Raw genomic sequence first — 15,830 nt, forward strand, 5'->3', positions numbered from 1 at the left:
TGAGACTCTTCGGAGTGGAGGGCGGGATATAAATCCAATATCTTCATCTACCTCACAGGGTGTCTGTTGTGGGGAGGAAGGTAAAGGAGATTGTGAGCCGCTCTGAGACTCTTCGGAGTGGAGGGCGGGATATAAATCCAATATCTGTCTCCTTAATCCCCCTTTCTGAAGAGTGCTCAGAATTTATGGAAAGCTTCTGTTTGGAGATCAACTGTCCTTTGTGTAGAGCTTACCCAGCAGAATCTCAATTTACCTGAGAATTAGGAAGCCGTATAGCCATAAGTCAATATGTAACTGTATGCAAACAACATTTCCATGGATTAATATCTGGATTGTGTACGAGTTCCCTCCCTTTTTACCCTGTATTGGGCTGCTTTCCTCCCCCACTCCTATTAATACTTGAAGTGATGTATTTAAAGCCACCTTGCTAGCAAATTTTCAAGCTCTGTTGTCTTTTTTCCCTCAATTTTCCCTATGTTGGTCACTGTAACTTTAAAAGGAAGAAAAGTTGCAACTTCTGGAATAAATAAATAAGTAAAATCCTGATGTGCAAAGCCTGCTTGCCATAGTAGTTCGCAGCTGTTAGGGAACTAGCTATTAAGAAACGTATCTCGATGAAATGATTAGGTCTAAAACAAGAATGATTGTACTCAAAGCATGTGGCCTCTGCTCTCCTGAGCGCTGATTTTTAAATTTTGGGTTTTATGTTTTTAATGTATTTTGTTCAGTGTGTTTTGTTTATGTTTGCAAGCTGTCTTGAGCTCCGTAAAGAAGAAAGGCAGCTCAGAAATGCTTTAAAGAAATAAATACTTCGGTAATAGGGGTCCTGCCCAAAACGCTGCCCATGGGAGTCGAGCATCCCCAAGAAAACTGCAGGAATATGGTGGGGATCCACAGTGAAGGGGAATCAACCAAAATTTTACCTACTCCTATGCCTTGTCATCCACAGAAACAAGGTTTGGCTCCAACCCAGTGTGTTTAGTTGTCTATATGACTCTTTCTACACTTACGATATACTCCCATGTTCACTTCCATTCCAGAAAGTCCCATGTCCACCCCTGGTTCTCTCTGTTTTTAGACCTGGCTTGCTCCACACCAAAGTGCACTGTTTCTGCCAGTCTCCAATTCATGTTGGGAGGGATTATCCCCATGTTTCAAACTATCTCTGTAGCATTCTTATCAAGCAGTGCTAGGTGGCACTGTGAACCACCCTGTCTTGCTTGTCTGCTCTCTGATCTGTGATTGGCCACAACCATGTTCCCACCTACAAACTCTTCTCACTCTCTTTTTCTCCCACTTTCCAAGAGGTGGGAACATCAAAGGGGGCAGGCAAGCCAAATGGTAAACTTTTTATCTGATTCAGCTAGCAAAATAGCTGTGTTTGAATAAAAGCCGATATTATCCAGCTTATATTTGGGCATGGCTATAAGATAGTTAAAGTTTATATGCCTTCTGAATTTGCCGAGTCTTTCTACTGCCGTGACACAATTTGACAAGTAAACTTTTGAACTCCATTATCCCCTATGGCAGGGGTGTCAAACGTGCGACCCGCGGGTCAAACTGGCCCGCCCAGGGCTTCAATCAGACCCGCGGGGCTCTCTTCTCCCCCCTCCTGTCCTCACCCTGTGAAGCTCCAAAGCTGCGATGACCTTCCCAGCTCCTTCTGCCTTCTCTTTGCAGAGGCTAAAGCTGAAAGCAAAGCTGCAAAGAAAATGCAGAATGGACTTCCCACTCAGGCTTATGGACAGAGCAAATGTGAACAGAAAATCTACCCCATGTTTTCCTTGCAACTTTGTCTATGTGTTTCAATGGAGAGAAACTTCCCAGCATTCCTGTGGCCCGCTAAAGCTTCCTGGAATTGTGTCGTTGTAAACAAAGCCTTGATGCCTTGAGCCAGCTTTGTTTCTTCTCAGTGGAGTAAAAACTAGTGCCTAGTGAGTCTCTAATTTGGGAACCCACAGCCAAAGGGGGATATGACACTGGAGAGCCATTGCTAACCTGAGTAGACCCGGGGGAAGGGGGGGGAAGCTTGCAATGCCTTGCCATTTCATGTTTTCCCAGGCTGAGAGCATTTTCTTTTTTAAAGTTCCTGCTGTGATCTTTGTGCTTTTTCTTTATGTTTTATTTTTAAAATTGCATTGCAAAATACCGCTATCCCTCCTTTCAGTTTTAAATAAAATATTGCAAGAGTTTTAAACATGTTTGTATTTTAAGTTAAACATTGATATATTTAATTGTGTTGGCCTTTGTCCTCTATAAAGTCTCTCTCTCTGCTATCTGGCATTACATTTTAGGACATGCGTGGCTCAGCCCCACAAAGTCCCATTTATGTCAGATCCGGCCCTCCTAATGAGTTTGACACCCCTGCCCTATGGGGATGGTCCCCATAGGGTATAATGGAGCTGAATAAATGTGAGTTTCCTGATTAACCAAAATCCCAATATAATACCAGTATTGGGATTCAGGAATATTGATAGTTTTTGGGTCTAATAGATCCAAACGGGGCGGGGGGGGGGACTCCAAAAAAATATTTTGCACACCTCTATTCACAGTAGTAGTCTGAGGGCTACTTGAGTGTATTATGGGTACATTATGTTCTAAGTAATATTCTAAGTAGTTTTAATCTGGAGGGCTTCTTAATTCATTTATTGTATTAGTTATGGTAATCAGAGGGTAGATATTTAAGTACTATTGGGAGGGAGGTTGGAACTTGAGGATAGTGGGAGGTGTGGTCAAGTCAAGTCAAGTTAGCCTTTATTGGCATAAAATATGTAGATGTATATATCAGAGCAAATTGGTATTTTTTTTTTTCAAAAAAAGATAAAATGGAACGATTGCATACATATACATCAGGAAAAGCATAAACATAAGCTATTTCTATGAGATCCTCTGGCGTGCCTTTAAGGGAGGTGTGGTATGGGTATAAGCTAGGGGTTTTAATGTAGATAGGTTAGCATAGGTTTGTGTGAGATGTGTTACTAGGATAATAATTTAGAGCTGCTGTATTAGTGTATTGATTGAATTAGTGTTTATTATGTCATTTGGCCACTGCTTGTGTGTGTGGGGAGGAAAGAAGAACATAATGGTTCTAGTTGACACCAAGAGAGCCAGCACCAGGCTGGAGATCCCAGTAATTGGGGGTAGAAGGAGATATGGCAGTGGGAGAAGGTATTGGAATGGAAGGAGATGGAGATATGGCTATGCTTGGTCTTTTACCAGCCTTTGTCCCATCCCGAGACATGTTGATGGGAGGGCAAGGAAAATATACCCCCCTTTGGTGCTGATGTTGTACAGTGTCAGGTCCATTGACAAGACCATGGCATGTGTGATTGAGACCTGTTTTGCACTAAGACGTTTGCTGAGAGAGATTTGAACATACTGGGCCACCTAGACAACATTCTGATAACGGCTGAGAATAGGGTTGCCAGGTCTGATGATCATGCTGGAGGGGGATTTTGGGAGTGTGGGTGGAGTGCCATGACTTCATATCAGCACTCTGCTTTTTGGGTAAAATCACTCTTAAACCATAGAGTTTTACCCTATGTAAAAGAGTGATGCCACGTGATGTTGCCTGGACAAGGGAAGGCAAAACGCTCTCCTTAAAACAACTGACCCCACCAGGTGACTTGGTCCTTCATCAGTCTCAAACTGAGGGGCAGGGGGGAGGGGTGGTGATACTCATCTGAAAGGGTTTTTCCTTCAGGGTATTTCCCACTCCAAAGATCATCAGTATTGACTGTGTCAGCCTGTTGAGGAATGTTTAGCTGCCTGCCTGGTGTATTGACTGCCTTGTGTCCCAGCGGACAGCCTACTGAGCCTGCTAGAGGTGGTGGTAGGCTGGGCCTTGGAGTTCTCGAGACCAGTAGGTCTTGGGGACTTCAGCATCCATGCTGATGCTGCCTCCTCCTCACAGGTTTTGGACCTAGTGTCTTCCATGGCAGGACTGGGACTCTCCCAAATTGTATCAGGTCCCACAAACAGGCCGTACACTGAATTTGATCTTTAGCATGGGGGTTGATATGGATCTGATTTCTAAGGATGAAGTGCCATGGTGAGACCATTTTGTCAAAGAGGAGGAAGAGACTTCAAATGTTAGGAATTTGTCCATCTTATGTGATACTTCCACAACCTTTTTTGCAGATGTAGTCTTGTTGCTCTGCCACAACCTCCCAACTTCACTCATAGTGGTTTACAATCTCCTTTCCTTTCTTTCCCCACACCCTGTGTAAGGTAGGTGAGACTGAGAGTGCTCTCAGAAAACTGCTTTTGAGGGAACAGCTCTGCAAGAGCTGTGCCTGACCCAAGATCACCCAGCAGGTGTATATGGAGGAGTGGAGTATCAAACCTGGTTCTCCCAGATTAGCGTTTGAGCAGTTAATCACTACACCTAACAGGCTCTCCCTGCTGAACGTCACAGCCCTCTCCTGTCCAGGTGGTAAGCGGATTGATGCTGTGGAGACTAATGAACCAGTTGGATTCTAGAATGCTCTGCAGTATCTGATGCCCTCCAGCAATTCATTACATGCACTGATCGAGGACTGGAATTCCCATCTCTCTGAAGCCATCAATCAAATTGCTCCCTGACATCTTCTATATTCCTGATCTAAATTATTCCCCTGGTATACTGTGGAACTCCAGGGGATGAAACAGGAACTTAGATGACTAGAGCGAGTTTGGAGGTGTATGTGTGACAAAGCTGCAAGAACATCTTATAGGGCATTTATGAAATCCCATGAGGTGGCAGTGAAGGCTGCTAAAAGGGAATTTTATAGAGCCAACATCACATGCACTAGCTCACACCCAGCTCAGTTGTTTAGGGTAATGGATCTCTCACTGAGAGAACCCAAAATGTTAGGAATTTGTCCATCTTATGTGATACTTCCACAACCTTTTTTGCAGATGTAGTCTTGTTGCTCTGCCACAACCTCCCAACTCAATATTGATACAGTATGTGAACTGGAGACACCTTGGCCATCGCTGGACTCTGTGTTTGTCAGCTTCAGTAGATTCTCATGGGCTGATGTTGACAGGATTCTGGGTGCTATTAGGCCGACCTTTAGACCTTTGTCCCTCATGCCTAGTGAAAGCCAATTGTGAGGGAATATGGGGCTGTTTGGTAGACATTATCAACTTGCCCCTGGACTTGGGGGTCTACCCAGAGAGATTAAAAGAGGCTGTGGTTGTACTGCTCTTCAAGAAGCCAACTTTGGACCCTATGGATCCATTCAGTTCCCGCCCAGTCTTGAATCTGTTGTTTCTGTGTAAGGTAATTGAGAGAGTGGTGGCCAGAGCAGCTCCAGAATTTCCCAGAAGACACATTGGCACTGAACCAGTGTTCCCTCTAAGCTGAATTACTGTGAGCTAGCTCACAGGTTTTTAGCTGCTGGCTCACGCATTTTCGTCTTAGCTCAGGAAAAATGGCCCCAGAGCAAGCTAATTTATGCAGTAGCTCACAACTTTGACACCAGTAGCTCATGAAGTAGAATTTTTGCACACAAGACTCCACAGCTTAGAGGGGACATAGCACTGGACCCATTCCAGTTGGTTTTCTGCCCTGGCCGTGGGGCAGAGACAGCATTGGTCACCCTCACAGACAATCTCCACAGACAACTGGGCTGAGGCGAGTCAGTACTGCTGCTACTGCTCTATCTTACAGCAGCATTCAGTATGGTTGATCATGATCTTCAAATTCCCTGCCTCACTGATGCGGGAGTTTGAGGGGGTAGTTTTGAAGTGGCTTACCTCATTTCTCCAAGGTTAGGGACAGAGGGTGGCCCTCGGAGGGAGGGTTAGTATGTGGGGTCCCTCAGGGGACAATCCTCCCCCTGTTGTTTAACATGTATATGAGCCTCCTTGCCCAACTGGTGCAGAATTTTGGGCTGAGATGCCGTTAATTTGCTGATGACACCCAGTTATTTCTGCTGATGGGCAGCAGGCTGGATGTAGCCCCAGCAATTCTGGCTGGTGGGATAGTTGAAACAGAGCCTTGTGAGACTGAATCCTGCTAAGACTGAGGTTATGTGACTGGGTTGGAAGGGTTCAGGTTTGGGGTGCCTACTCCCAGACCCTGACAGTGTACCCTTAATATCAGCACCAATTGTCAAGAGCCTGGGTGTGATTCTGGATGCCTTATCAGTGGAGGCTCCTATCATAAATGTTGCCAGACTGGCATTTTATCAGCTACTGATAGGCAACTGGCTCCCTACCTGTCCCCCTGACATAGTAATCCAATCAACGCTAACCTCCAAATTAGACTACTGAAACTCGCTCCGTGTAGGACTATCCTTGAGGCTGACCTAGAAACTCTAAATGATCCAGAACGCACATATTCAACCTGTGCTGTGTGAGCTGCACTGGCTTCCAGAGGTGTACTGGATCAAGATCAGGGTTTTGATGCTTGCTTTCAAGGCCCTTAAAGGACCGGAACCCTCATATCTCAAGGACTGCCTCTCCTGGAATATCCCCTGAAGAGCATTATGCTCTGGAGATAAGAACTTGCTTGTGGTCCCCAATCCAAGAGAGATCTGGCTGTCCTCGACCAGGCTTTTAGTACCCTGGCCCCAACCTGGTTGAACTGTCAGCCAAATATAGATGTTCTGCCAGCTGTTTGGTTGAGGACACCAATGGCATCCATCTGACTGGCACTCTTACCCCCTGCCATCCCTCCAGCAAAGCAGTGGCCACAATTAGAAGTTTCTGATCACGGTCTAATTAAGTTGACCACTTAATTATATTGTAATTTAGTGTTTTAATTGTATATTAATGTGAATCTGGTTGTTTATTTTGTTGTTGTTGTTTTTCACTGCCCTGAGCCCTCTTTGCAGGGAAGGGCAGAACAAAATTGAATTAAATAAATAAATAAGCAAGCAAGCAAGTAAGCAAATGTGCACCTAAAAATATAAAGAGAAACTCAGATTGTGAATGCAGGTATTATAAGTACAGCAGGAAGCTGGAATTTTTTGTAGCTCCTTGTTTAATATATATGTGCAATGGAAAACCCATGTTTTGTTGACTTAAAGTGTAAAATATTACCCGTCCTCCTTCATTCGCTATTCTTCCAGTGTTCATATGGGTTTTTTATGTGGTCTGGATTAAACATCAAGCCATAAATTAGCAAAGCAATTTGTTACAGTCGGGGGACCAGATCTCCTGCTATATCCTTTGCCTACCTATTGCCCCTCAGTGCAGCGGCAGTTAAAAATGGCAGCACTCCCCACCATCACAGCAGCACTGTGACATGTAACCAGAAGTGACATCACATGCTGATGTGATGCTCTAGCAAGCCCCAAATTGCCATGGTTTTACCCCTCGGCACCTAGCCTTGTCCCTAAAAGCTCCCTGAGGTTGCCAGATTTTGGCTGAGAACCCTGTTACAGGTTTATACATATTCTTGACACCTTGGAGAACATTAGTTCTGCCTCTTATAGCGACTGGAAGAATGTATATTAGGCAAATAATGAAGACATGAATTCTCCAAAGTTCAAGCAACAGTTGAGAGTGTGTGAAAAATTGTACCCAGTGGCCAGTGTTTCTCTACATGAAAAAGTCACAAATACATTCGTTCACCATACAGATTTGAGGCATTTTCTCCAAGCCGCTGCACGCCCCATTTTTTTCTTGTCCCAGCAGTATGATGCTCCCCACTCAACGAAAAATTAATTGCACTTGCCTCCATAGAAGGAAACTGTAAACTCCAACACGCACAGTTTTTTCTATTTATACCCACTTTGTTAGTGCAGTAGGAAAGAACTGAGAAATTTATGAACGCATCCATAAACGTGAATGTGGATGACTGTGAAAAACTGGGGAGTGTTTGAGGTTCTGCCAGCATGACTTTGTTAGGTTTAATTGGGAAACTTTGTGTGTGCTGCCATTGAAGGCAGTTTTACATACTTCAGAAGAGCTAAAGAAGGCCCCCATCTCCTCGTCTCACCAGACCTGGCCTACCTGCATGCTTCCCAGTCTGCTCATAAGTCTTCCTACCTCCTGTGTTCAGCCCCCTGCACCAGTCATCTGGGCTTTTAACTGGAGAGCCAGTTTGGTGTAGTGGATAAGTGCGCGGACTCTTATCTGGGAGAACCTGGTTTGATTCCCCACTCCTCCACTCGCACCTGCCAAGATGGCCTTGGGTCAGCCAGAGCTTTCATAGAAGCTGTCCTTGAAAGGGCGGCTGCTGTAAAAGCACTCTCAGCCCCACCCACCTCATAGGGTGTTTGTTGTGGGGGGAGGGGAAGGTAGAGGAGATTGTGACCGCTCAGAGACTCTGAGACTCAGAGTATAGGGCGGGATATAAATCCAAAATCATCATCATCATCATCATATTTCTTTTCATGACAGGACCAGACAGCCCATGCAGCTGGGAGTGTCACTTCCATGGCTGCCAGAAGCACTGCTGCTATTGTGCAGCATCCACACACCCTTCCTTGGTGGCATTAGGCGATGTGTTCAGCCAGACCAACACATGTGGCACTGGAGAGTGCTTATAAATGGACAGGAGGAAGGATGCATGGCTGGATAGAGGGGAACAATGTGGCTGTGGGCTTGAATGGCCACGGGCCCTGAAAAAGTCTTCAACCCCTGTAGCCGCCCCACTTCAGGGTATGCCGATACCAGCCCTGTCTGTCTTAGTCACAACTGAAGAAGACAGGCCTTTTGTAAAGGTTGACCTGACAGAGGCGTTTTACTGACTTGGATTTTGTCATTGCAGGTTCTTGCAGGGTTGAATGTCTACTCATCTGAATTTGAAAGAGTAAAGGAAGAATACAGTGTTCGGGGATACCCAACCATCTGCTACTTTGAGTCAGTTTTGGCTTATTCTGCAGAGAGATATTACCAAAAACCAAACCATTTATTTTTTTTTTTATGTTCCTTCTGATGTCCTTAATCTTATTTTATTGCATTCTCAGAAAAGGAAAATTATTCTTCAACTTTGAGAATTATAGTGCGACAGCAAAGGACATTGCTGAATGGCTGAAAAAGTAAGTGTCTGAAGTGGGTCTGCTGTATCTTCATAAGCCCTGCATTTCCAGTAAACACGGTTGCTCTTCAGAAAGAACATGTCCACCCACTACCCCAATAGACAACTAAAATCTCAGCACTGATCTATTAAAGATAAACTCAGTCTATCACTTGCTTTCCGTTTCTGTGCTTTCTGTTTTATACCTCTGCTTCCTTGCCAGTTTAACTCAACATTATTTTTCCCGTGCGTTGAAAGGCTGCCATTGATCTATATCAAGGCTGCATTTAAAGCCTCAGACTTCTAAATTGTCATTGCTTTGTTGCACACACTTCCATTATGAGAAAATTTCAGACGGCTCTGACTGACAGATTGCGAATGTTTCGTTCCAGCGTCCTTGACGGGGTAGAGGCTTAATGGTCTTTTGAAATGATCTCCCCTGATTGAGAGGCGGTGAGGTTTAAAACTTCTAGGCAATAATCCAAAGGATGACACTGGGCTTCTTGTCGGTGGTGTTTAATAACTCATTATTTTCACCAAAGCCAGTATGGTTTTTGTCGTGGTGGTGGTTTTACCAGGAAGAAAATGCAGCAAACACAGGTTTAAGCTAAGACCCTTGATCGGGAAGGAGATATTTTGCAGTTGCAAGCCTGACCCAGGCAGAATTGATCATCATTGAGATCTTGAAGCAAGATCATTAGCATGGTTAACAGCATTCGTAGATGCAAAATAGAGAAAGTTTATGATTAAGATGATATTGGATTTATATCCTGCCCTCCACTCCGAAGAGTCTCAGAGCGACTCACAATCTCCTTTACCTTCCTCCCCCACAACAGACACCCTGTGAGGTGGGTGGGGCTGGAGAGGGCTCTCACAGCAGCTGCCCTTTCAAGGACAGAGTCTCAGAGCGGCTCACAATCTCCTTTATCTCCCTCCCCCACAACAGACACCCTATGAGGAGGGTGGGGCTGGAGAGGGCTCTCACAGTTGTCCTTTCAAGGACAACTCCTACCAGAACTATGGCTGACCCAAGGCCATGCTAGCAGGTGCAAGTGGAGGAATGGGGAATCAAACCCGGCTCTCCCAGATAAGAGTCTGCACACTTAACCACTACACCAAACTGATGTGATGCTGAACTCAAAATGAAACATAGAAGCTTGCCTTTCTCAGCTACTTCACTTCTCCTCTCCTCCTCCTTGGTCTTCTGCTTTTTCTGTTCCCTTCAGCAGCTGGTTGGATGCGATTTTTTTTTTAAGCGATTGTTTTTCCTGATTACATAATATAGTCAATCAGGAATCATGTGTGGAACATAATGGTATCATGATACCACACAGTAAATCATATTTGGTTCTGTGGAATACCAGGAAGCCCGGTCAGAAATTAGTTAATGGTTCCTGGCCTTATTTATACTGGTTCCTGAATGGGAGGGTTTTTTTTTATTTATTTAGCTTTTCAGGCCAACTGAATTATTATCAAACTGAGTCTAGTTTCACAGACAGCAAAATTGTTCATGAAATGTGCCTCTGACTTTTTCTAAGCACTATTCAATACTAAATGTACAAAGCCATTCACATACATTTTCTTAGCGGCGAGAGAAGCCACTGTTCGCCTCACAAAATGAATTTCAGGGTGGTGCTGAGGTTGAAAAGATAGTAGGATAAGATTGCCCCTGTGATTTCATGGCTGAGCTGAGATTGACATGGGTACTCCTAGATGGGGCTTGGATCCAGTGGTAATTTCCTTGGCAGAAAGTATTTCCGACACAGAATGAGGCCTTCTTGCCTTCCCGGTCTTGCAGTACCCTCAAAATGCTGGGAATAGGGGACCCCGAGAAACAGGACAGGTGAATTGGGGGTTTGCAGAAAAGGGGGGAATCATTGAAAATTGTACCCTCCCTTCTGTTATCAGAAATATATCACTGGCTTCAGTTCCATAGGTACTATTAAATATCGTGCTAAGACAGGTATTATCGATTACTTTGATTTCAAATGGGCAGATGGGATTTTTTCCCCCATGTAATCACTTAGAAGCTGCCTTATATTGAATCAGACCATTGGTCCATCATGGTCAGTATTATCTCCCTTGACTGGCAGCAGCTGTCCAGGATCTCCGGCAGAGGTCTTCCACATCACCTAATACATTGTCCTTTTAACTGGAGATTCTGGGGATTGAACCTGCATGCAAAACAGAGGCTCTTCTGCTGAGTCCCAGCCCCTTCCACTTTCTTTTATTCTTCTGCCTTTTATTATTTGAAAGTGTGTGTATATATATATATATATATATATATATATATATATATATATATATATATATATATATATATATATATATATATATAAATACGGTATAGTTTACCGGAGGATTTGTGTAGATGAACAGTTATAATAATTATTCTTTGTCTTCTTGTATAAGTGGAAAAAGCAGTTGGCTGCATGTACAGAACTGACTTGTGTGTCCCTAGGATAATGGGAGTATCCAATAATCCATAGCTAAAATGAACATACGTAGAGCAGAGCTGGGGAGAAGTCATAATTCAGTATAATTTCCATACAATATCCAGCCTGCTGTCTCTTACAGTGCGGAATACTAAGCAGCACAGGGTCAAAGAGTGAAATCTCACCCTAGCATTTATGCTTCTTTTGGTCTATTAAGAAAGCAAGTCTAATGAGTGCAGAGAGATATTCATCACCTCGCTTTCCCCCAAGCAATGATGTATGCCTTCATCACCTGCACGTCTTTTCTTTGCCTTTCAGCTCAGCAAGTATGCCCTTATCTCTTGGCTGCCACATGCAGAACATTAGAAGTGTTTGAGCCCCCACCCTTTTTTTTCACTTCAGTCTGTCTACATTACAGTCTGATAATCCATGTAATATGCAGCGCTTTTATATCAGTGCTGTGGCAGCTACCGAATGCAGCTACTGTGCAAGGCAAAGTGGAACAGCTGCAGAATCTTCCCAATGATAATCTCAACTAACAAGCCACTCTGGGCTTTGGCTGATATTTCAGCCATCCAGGGCTAAAGACAGCTGTTTGTCCTCAATTAATTTCCAGTGCACGCTTAATAGTTTCCCAAAAGGCAAAATGATGCAGCAGTTTTTCATCCTTTCCTTTTAAAAATAAATATTGGGGGGGAAATTCATATTCAGAAACCCTGCTGTACTTGGAAGCTGCCCATAACTGAGGCTGCAGTCATAATTTGTGTACAGTGGAAACCTGGCACATATGCCCAATAACAGCAGTGAATTACTCAAAAGAGTCTATATTATGAGTAGGTCAGTGCTCTGAGACAGTGATTCAAGAAGGCCTGAAAAGCATAATTGAAGAATGGAAGGGCATATGTAGAAAATATATTAGGAATAAATCTAATTAAAAACAACAACAAAACAAGTAACTTTGCCTATTAATTCAGCCTCCTGATAGGTTTTTTTGTTTTTGTTTTAAACAAAACTTTTAGCCTGAGCCTCAAAGGAGCGCCAGTGATTTCAGCAGGGCACCTGCCTGCTATTGCTAGTGAGTGAAAGATCCAAATATCTCCTGGTTAATTGTTGTCTAGGCTTTGTCTGTTCAGAGGACAGATAGATCCTTGATTTCCCTTTTGAAAGAAAGCTGGTGGAAGGACATAACAGAATCAAAATGCAGTTTTAAAGGCATCCAGGCTCCAGATATCATTTAGTACTTTATATGCAGGGCTTTGGGGGGATCACCTGAATTTTCCCCAGAAGACCCGTTCTTTGGGGCAGATGCAAAGAAAAAGAAGTCAAAAGGGCTTGTTTGGATTGTCAGGTTTACCTAGCAGAAAAACTGTGGTACTGGACCTGAAGAACCATTTGTGCTCCTAGGAAGAGAAGGTTGTCAGATTGACATTTTAAGTAACAGAATAGTGTAGCTGCTCACTTGCTTAGAGAGGTTGTTCTGTATGTCTGGTACTAAATTGGATCCAGAATCACAACTTCTGCAACAACAGATGCCGGCTTTGTACACTCAGTTTGCCAAATTCCATTTCCAAATGCCTAGCTCCCCCAAGTTTGTCAAACCTGCACATGACTCAGCATCAATTTTAAAATGTAGCTGCCTTTCTCCTCCAGGGAACAGTTGATGTAGAGGCAATGGGGTGAGAGGGGAGAGAAGGCTCTGGAGCTGAAGAACGTTCAAACCCGCCACTCTGGCCTCTTGTATAGATTCTTTAAAGCCCAACTGGCCACAATCAAAAAGAGGGATACAAGCTATGATTACAGAATTTGTAACATGTGAACTTACACTATTCCTAAAGGTACCATTTGAAAACCTGCTATACCAAGGTTGTTCTTATTTGTGAGGTAAACAGAGATAACTTTTTCTTATATATTTGACTTGACAGACAAGACACAGAGATAAAACAACAGAGGTTTATTTAGCACAAAATAAACTATTTAGTAGAGTAACTGTTGTGTGGGGGTGACTTCAATATTAAAAGTCAAACTGGCTCTTGAGTTAAGTAAACAAACTCTACATGAAGATTTGATTCCCCTTTCTCTCGTCAACTTACTTCAGCAGGTTCAAGGCTGCTCTTTTTGTACACAGAGCACCTTTCAACGGAACTTTTACTCACAGCAGGAATGATGGCCCTTAACGGGATGCTGGTTTGTTACATTACAATAAGCTTTCTTCTGAGAGTTGACCTCCACACCCCAACTAAAAGCCAAATTAAAATCTGGCTAAGCTGATTCTTCCATCCAGAGCCACAAAATCCCTATCCAAAGAGGGGGAGAGTTTTCTTCACCTTTCTTAAGCTGAAGCTGGTTCACTGTCTTCCAACCAGTCGAGTTCCATCGGCTCTATTTGGCTGACAGTCACTTGGATTTGCATGAAACCAAAATCATGACGTTCTAAGGTTCAGAGCCTTGGAGGAGAGGTGAGAACTTTGAGCATTATTTTCACGGCTGAATATAAATCCTATATATATAAAAGCTGTTTCGTCTTGGCAAAACTGAGCTCCCTCATTGGTTGGGATTGCGTCGCATCAACCTCTGACCCATCAAACCATCAGGCAAGAATAGTTGAGTGCCATTGGTTGAGTCCACCCCCTCTCCTGCCTGTTGCTAGCCAGCAAAGCTGATTCTGTCAGGAAAAGGCAATCAACCTTGGTTCTGGCAGTTGCTGGCTCTCCCTGCTCTCTCATTGGTAGAGCCACCTGTCGCACTGCTTTGCAGAAGAGAGAAAGAAACCCTTCCCTTAATTGGCAGAGGGAGGAAGAGGGAAATACTTATACTTTATTTGATTTAGCCAGAGAAAGCCTTTCCCTTAACTGGCTGAGGGAGGAGGAGAGAAAGAGCCAGAGAAAGCTTTCCCTTGATTGGCTAAGAGCTCCTCCCTCTCCTCCTCTGGAAGGGAAACAGCCAGAGATAGGCAGCAGACCAGATACAGAAAAGGAGGGAGGGAGGGAAAGCAAGACAGAGAGAGAGATTAAGCCCTGTACTTAAGACGAACAACATTATCAGAGATAAATTATTGGTCTGAAAGGTCTCACTAAAGGCCTCTGGGGGAGAACTCATTGGGGCCAGTCCTGACTAGGGCTGCCAGTTCCAGGTTGGTGAGAAATTCCTGGAGATTCTGTGGGGGAGCTTGAGGAGGGCATATGCGTTAGGGCTTCAGAGTGGTGTCTTCCAGACCCAGGTTCTTGCTATGAAAGTTGATTGGATGATTTTGGACCACTCACAGACTTTCAGTCTAACCTATTCACAGGGGTGTTGTTCAGATCACAGAGGGGGAGAGCAGAATGATGTAAGAAGATATTGGACTTATACCCCATCCTAAACTCTGAATCTCAGAGTCTCAGAGCAACTTGCAATCTCCTTTACCTTCCCCCCCCCCCCCACACACACAACAGACACCCTATCAGGTAGGTGGGGCTGAGAGAGCTCTCACAGAGGCTGCCCTTTCAAGGACAGCTATGAGATAGCTATGACTGACCCAAGGCCATTCCAGCAGCTGCAAGTAGAAGAGTGGGGGATCAAACCTGGTTCTCGCAGATAAGAGTCTGCGCACTTAACCACTACAACAAACTGGCTCTCAGTGCCCCCCCCCACTGCTTTGGTACCCCCCCCCCCCACTGTAGAGAAAGACTGTCCTTTTCCTATGTAGAGACTGTAGGGATGGGGGAGGCAATGGAAAGCTGAAGTCAGATAGGTGAGAAGACAGCAAAGGAGGGGGGGGGGGTATTTGCCCAGAGCCTCTTTCTAGAGCCTGTTGTATTTTTCTTCATAATGGGCCTTATTCCTAGTATTTTAACAAATACATAAATGTTAATACCCCAACGTCTTGGGAACTGAGAAATGGAACACCCAAAGATATGCAGTGATTTTCAACAACTTTGGCTTCACTGCTGTCTTACCATCCAACCTTAGCAGAACTCAAAGAAAAACTGAAAATTGAACTCTTTTTCTTGTCCCATTTTTTTAAAAAATCAATGAATCCCTCACATATTTTGTCTCTGTACTTGCTTATCTAATACTTAACTGTAACTGACTAGAAAACCATCAGGTAGTCAGAATAACTACCTAAAAATGTGAATAAGATGCACAGCCCATCAGCCTTTAAATTTCCATTTCTTTCTGCATTTTTTTAATTATTCCAGTCCTCTTTCTATGTTCCTCATGAAATTTTTCCTATGCCTTCCCATATAGCTTGATGATCCTACTGTCCTCATTTATCCTGTCAACATATTCCTTGAACGTAAACTCTTACGGCTGGCTCCCCTGCTCACTGTCCTCTCTGCCACACAACCAGTCTGTGCTGTTCTTCTCTCACCTTTAGCCAATTGCTTATAACTATATGCTACAGTGAGGGGTATTCCATTTAGTACATTCCGTTAGTGTTTATGGAACTAAACAAAGAT

At 43.9% G+C, this 15,830-nt stretch overlaps 1 protein-coding gene across 1 annotated transcript in view; it reads left to right on the forward strand.

Moving 5' to 3' along the window:
* Window positions 1-15,830, forward strand: part of PDIA5 (protein disulfide isomerase family A member 5) — a 291,070-nt gene that overhangs the window by 147,517 nt on the left and 127,723 nt on the right. The window contains exons 9-10 of the mRNA XM_060262232.1: window positions 8,708-8,799; window positions 8,907-8,978. Coding sequence (XP_060118215.1) covers window positions 8,708-8,799; window positions 8,907-8,978 — 164 coding nt within the window. The remainder of the gene's footprint in view (window positions 1-8,707; window positions 8,800-8,906; window positions 8,979-15,830) is intronic.

Source organism: Heteronotia binoei, chromosome 21, assembly GCF_032191835.1.
Source record: "Heteronotia binoei isolate CCM8104 ecotype False Entrance Well chromosome 21, APGP_CSIRO_Hbin_v1, whole genome shotgun sequence".
In the NCBI taxonomy this organism is placed as follows: Eukaryota; Metazoa; Chordata; class Lepidosauria; order Squamata; family Gekkonidae; genus Heteronotia; species Heteronotia binoei.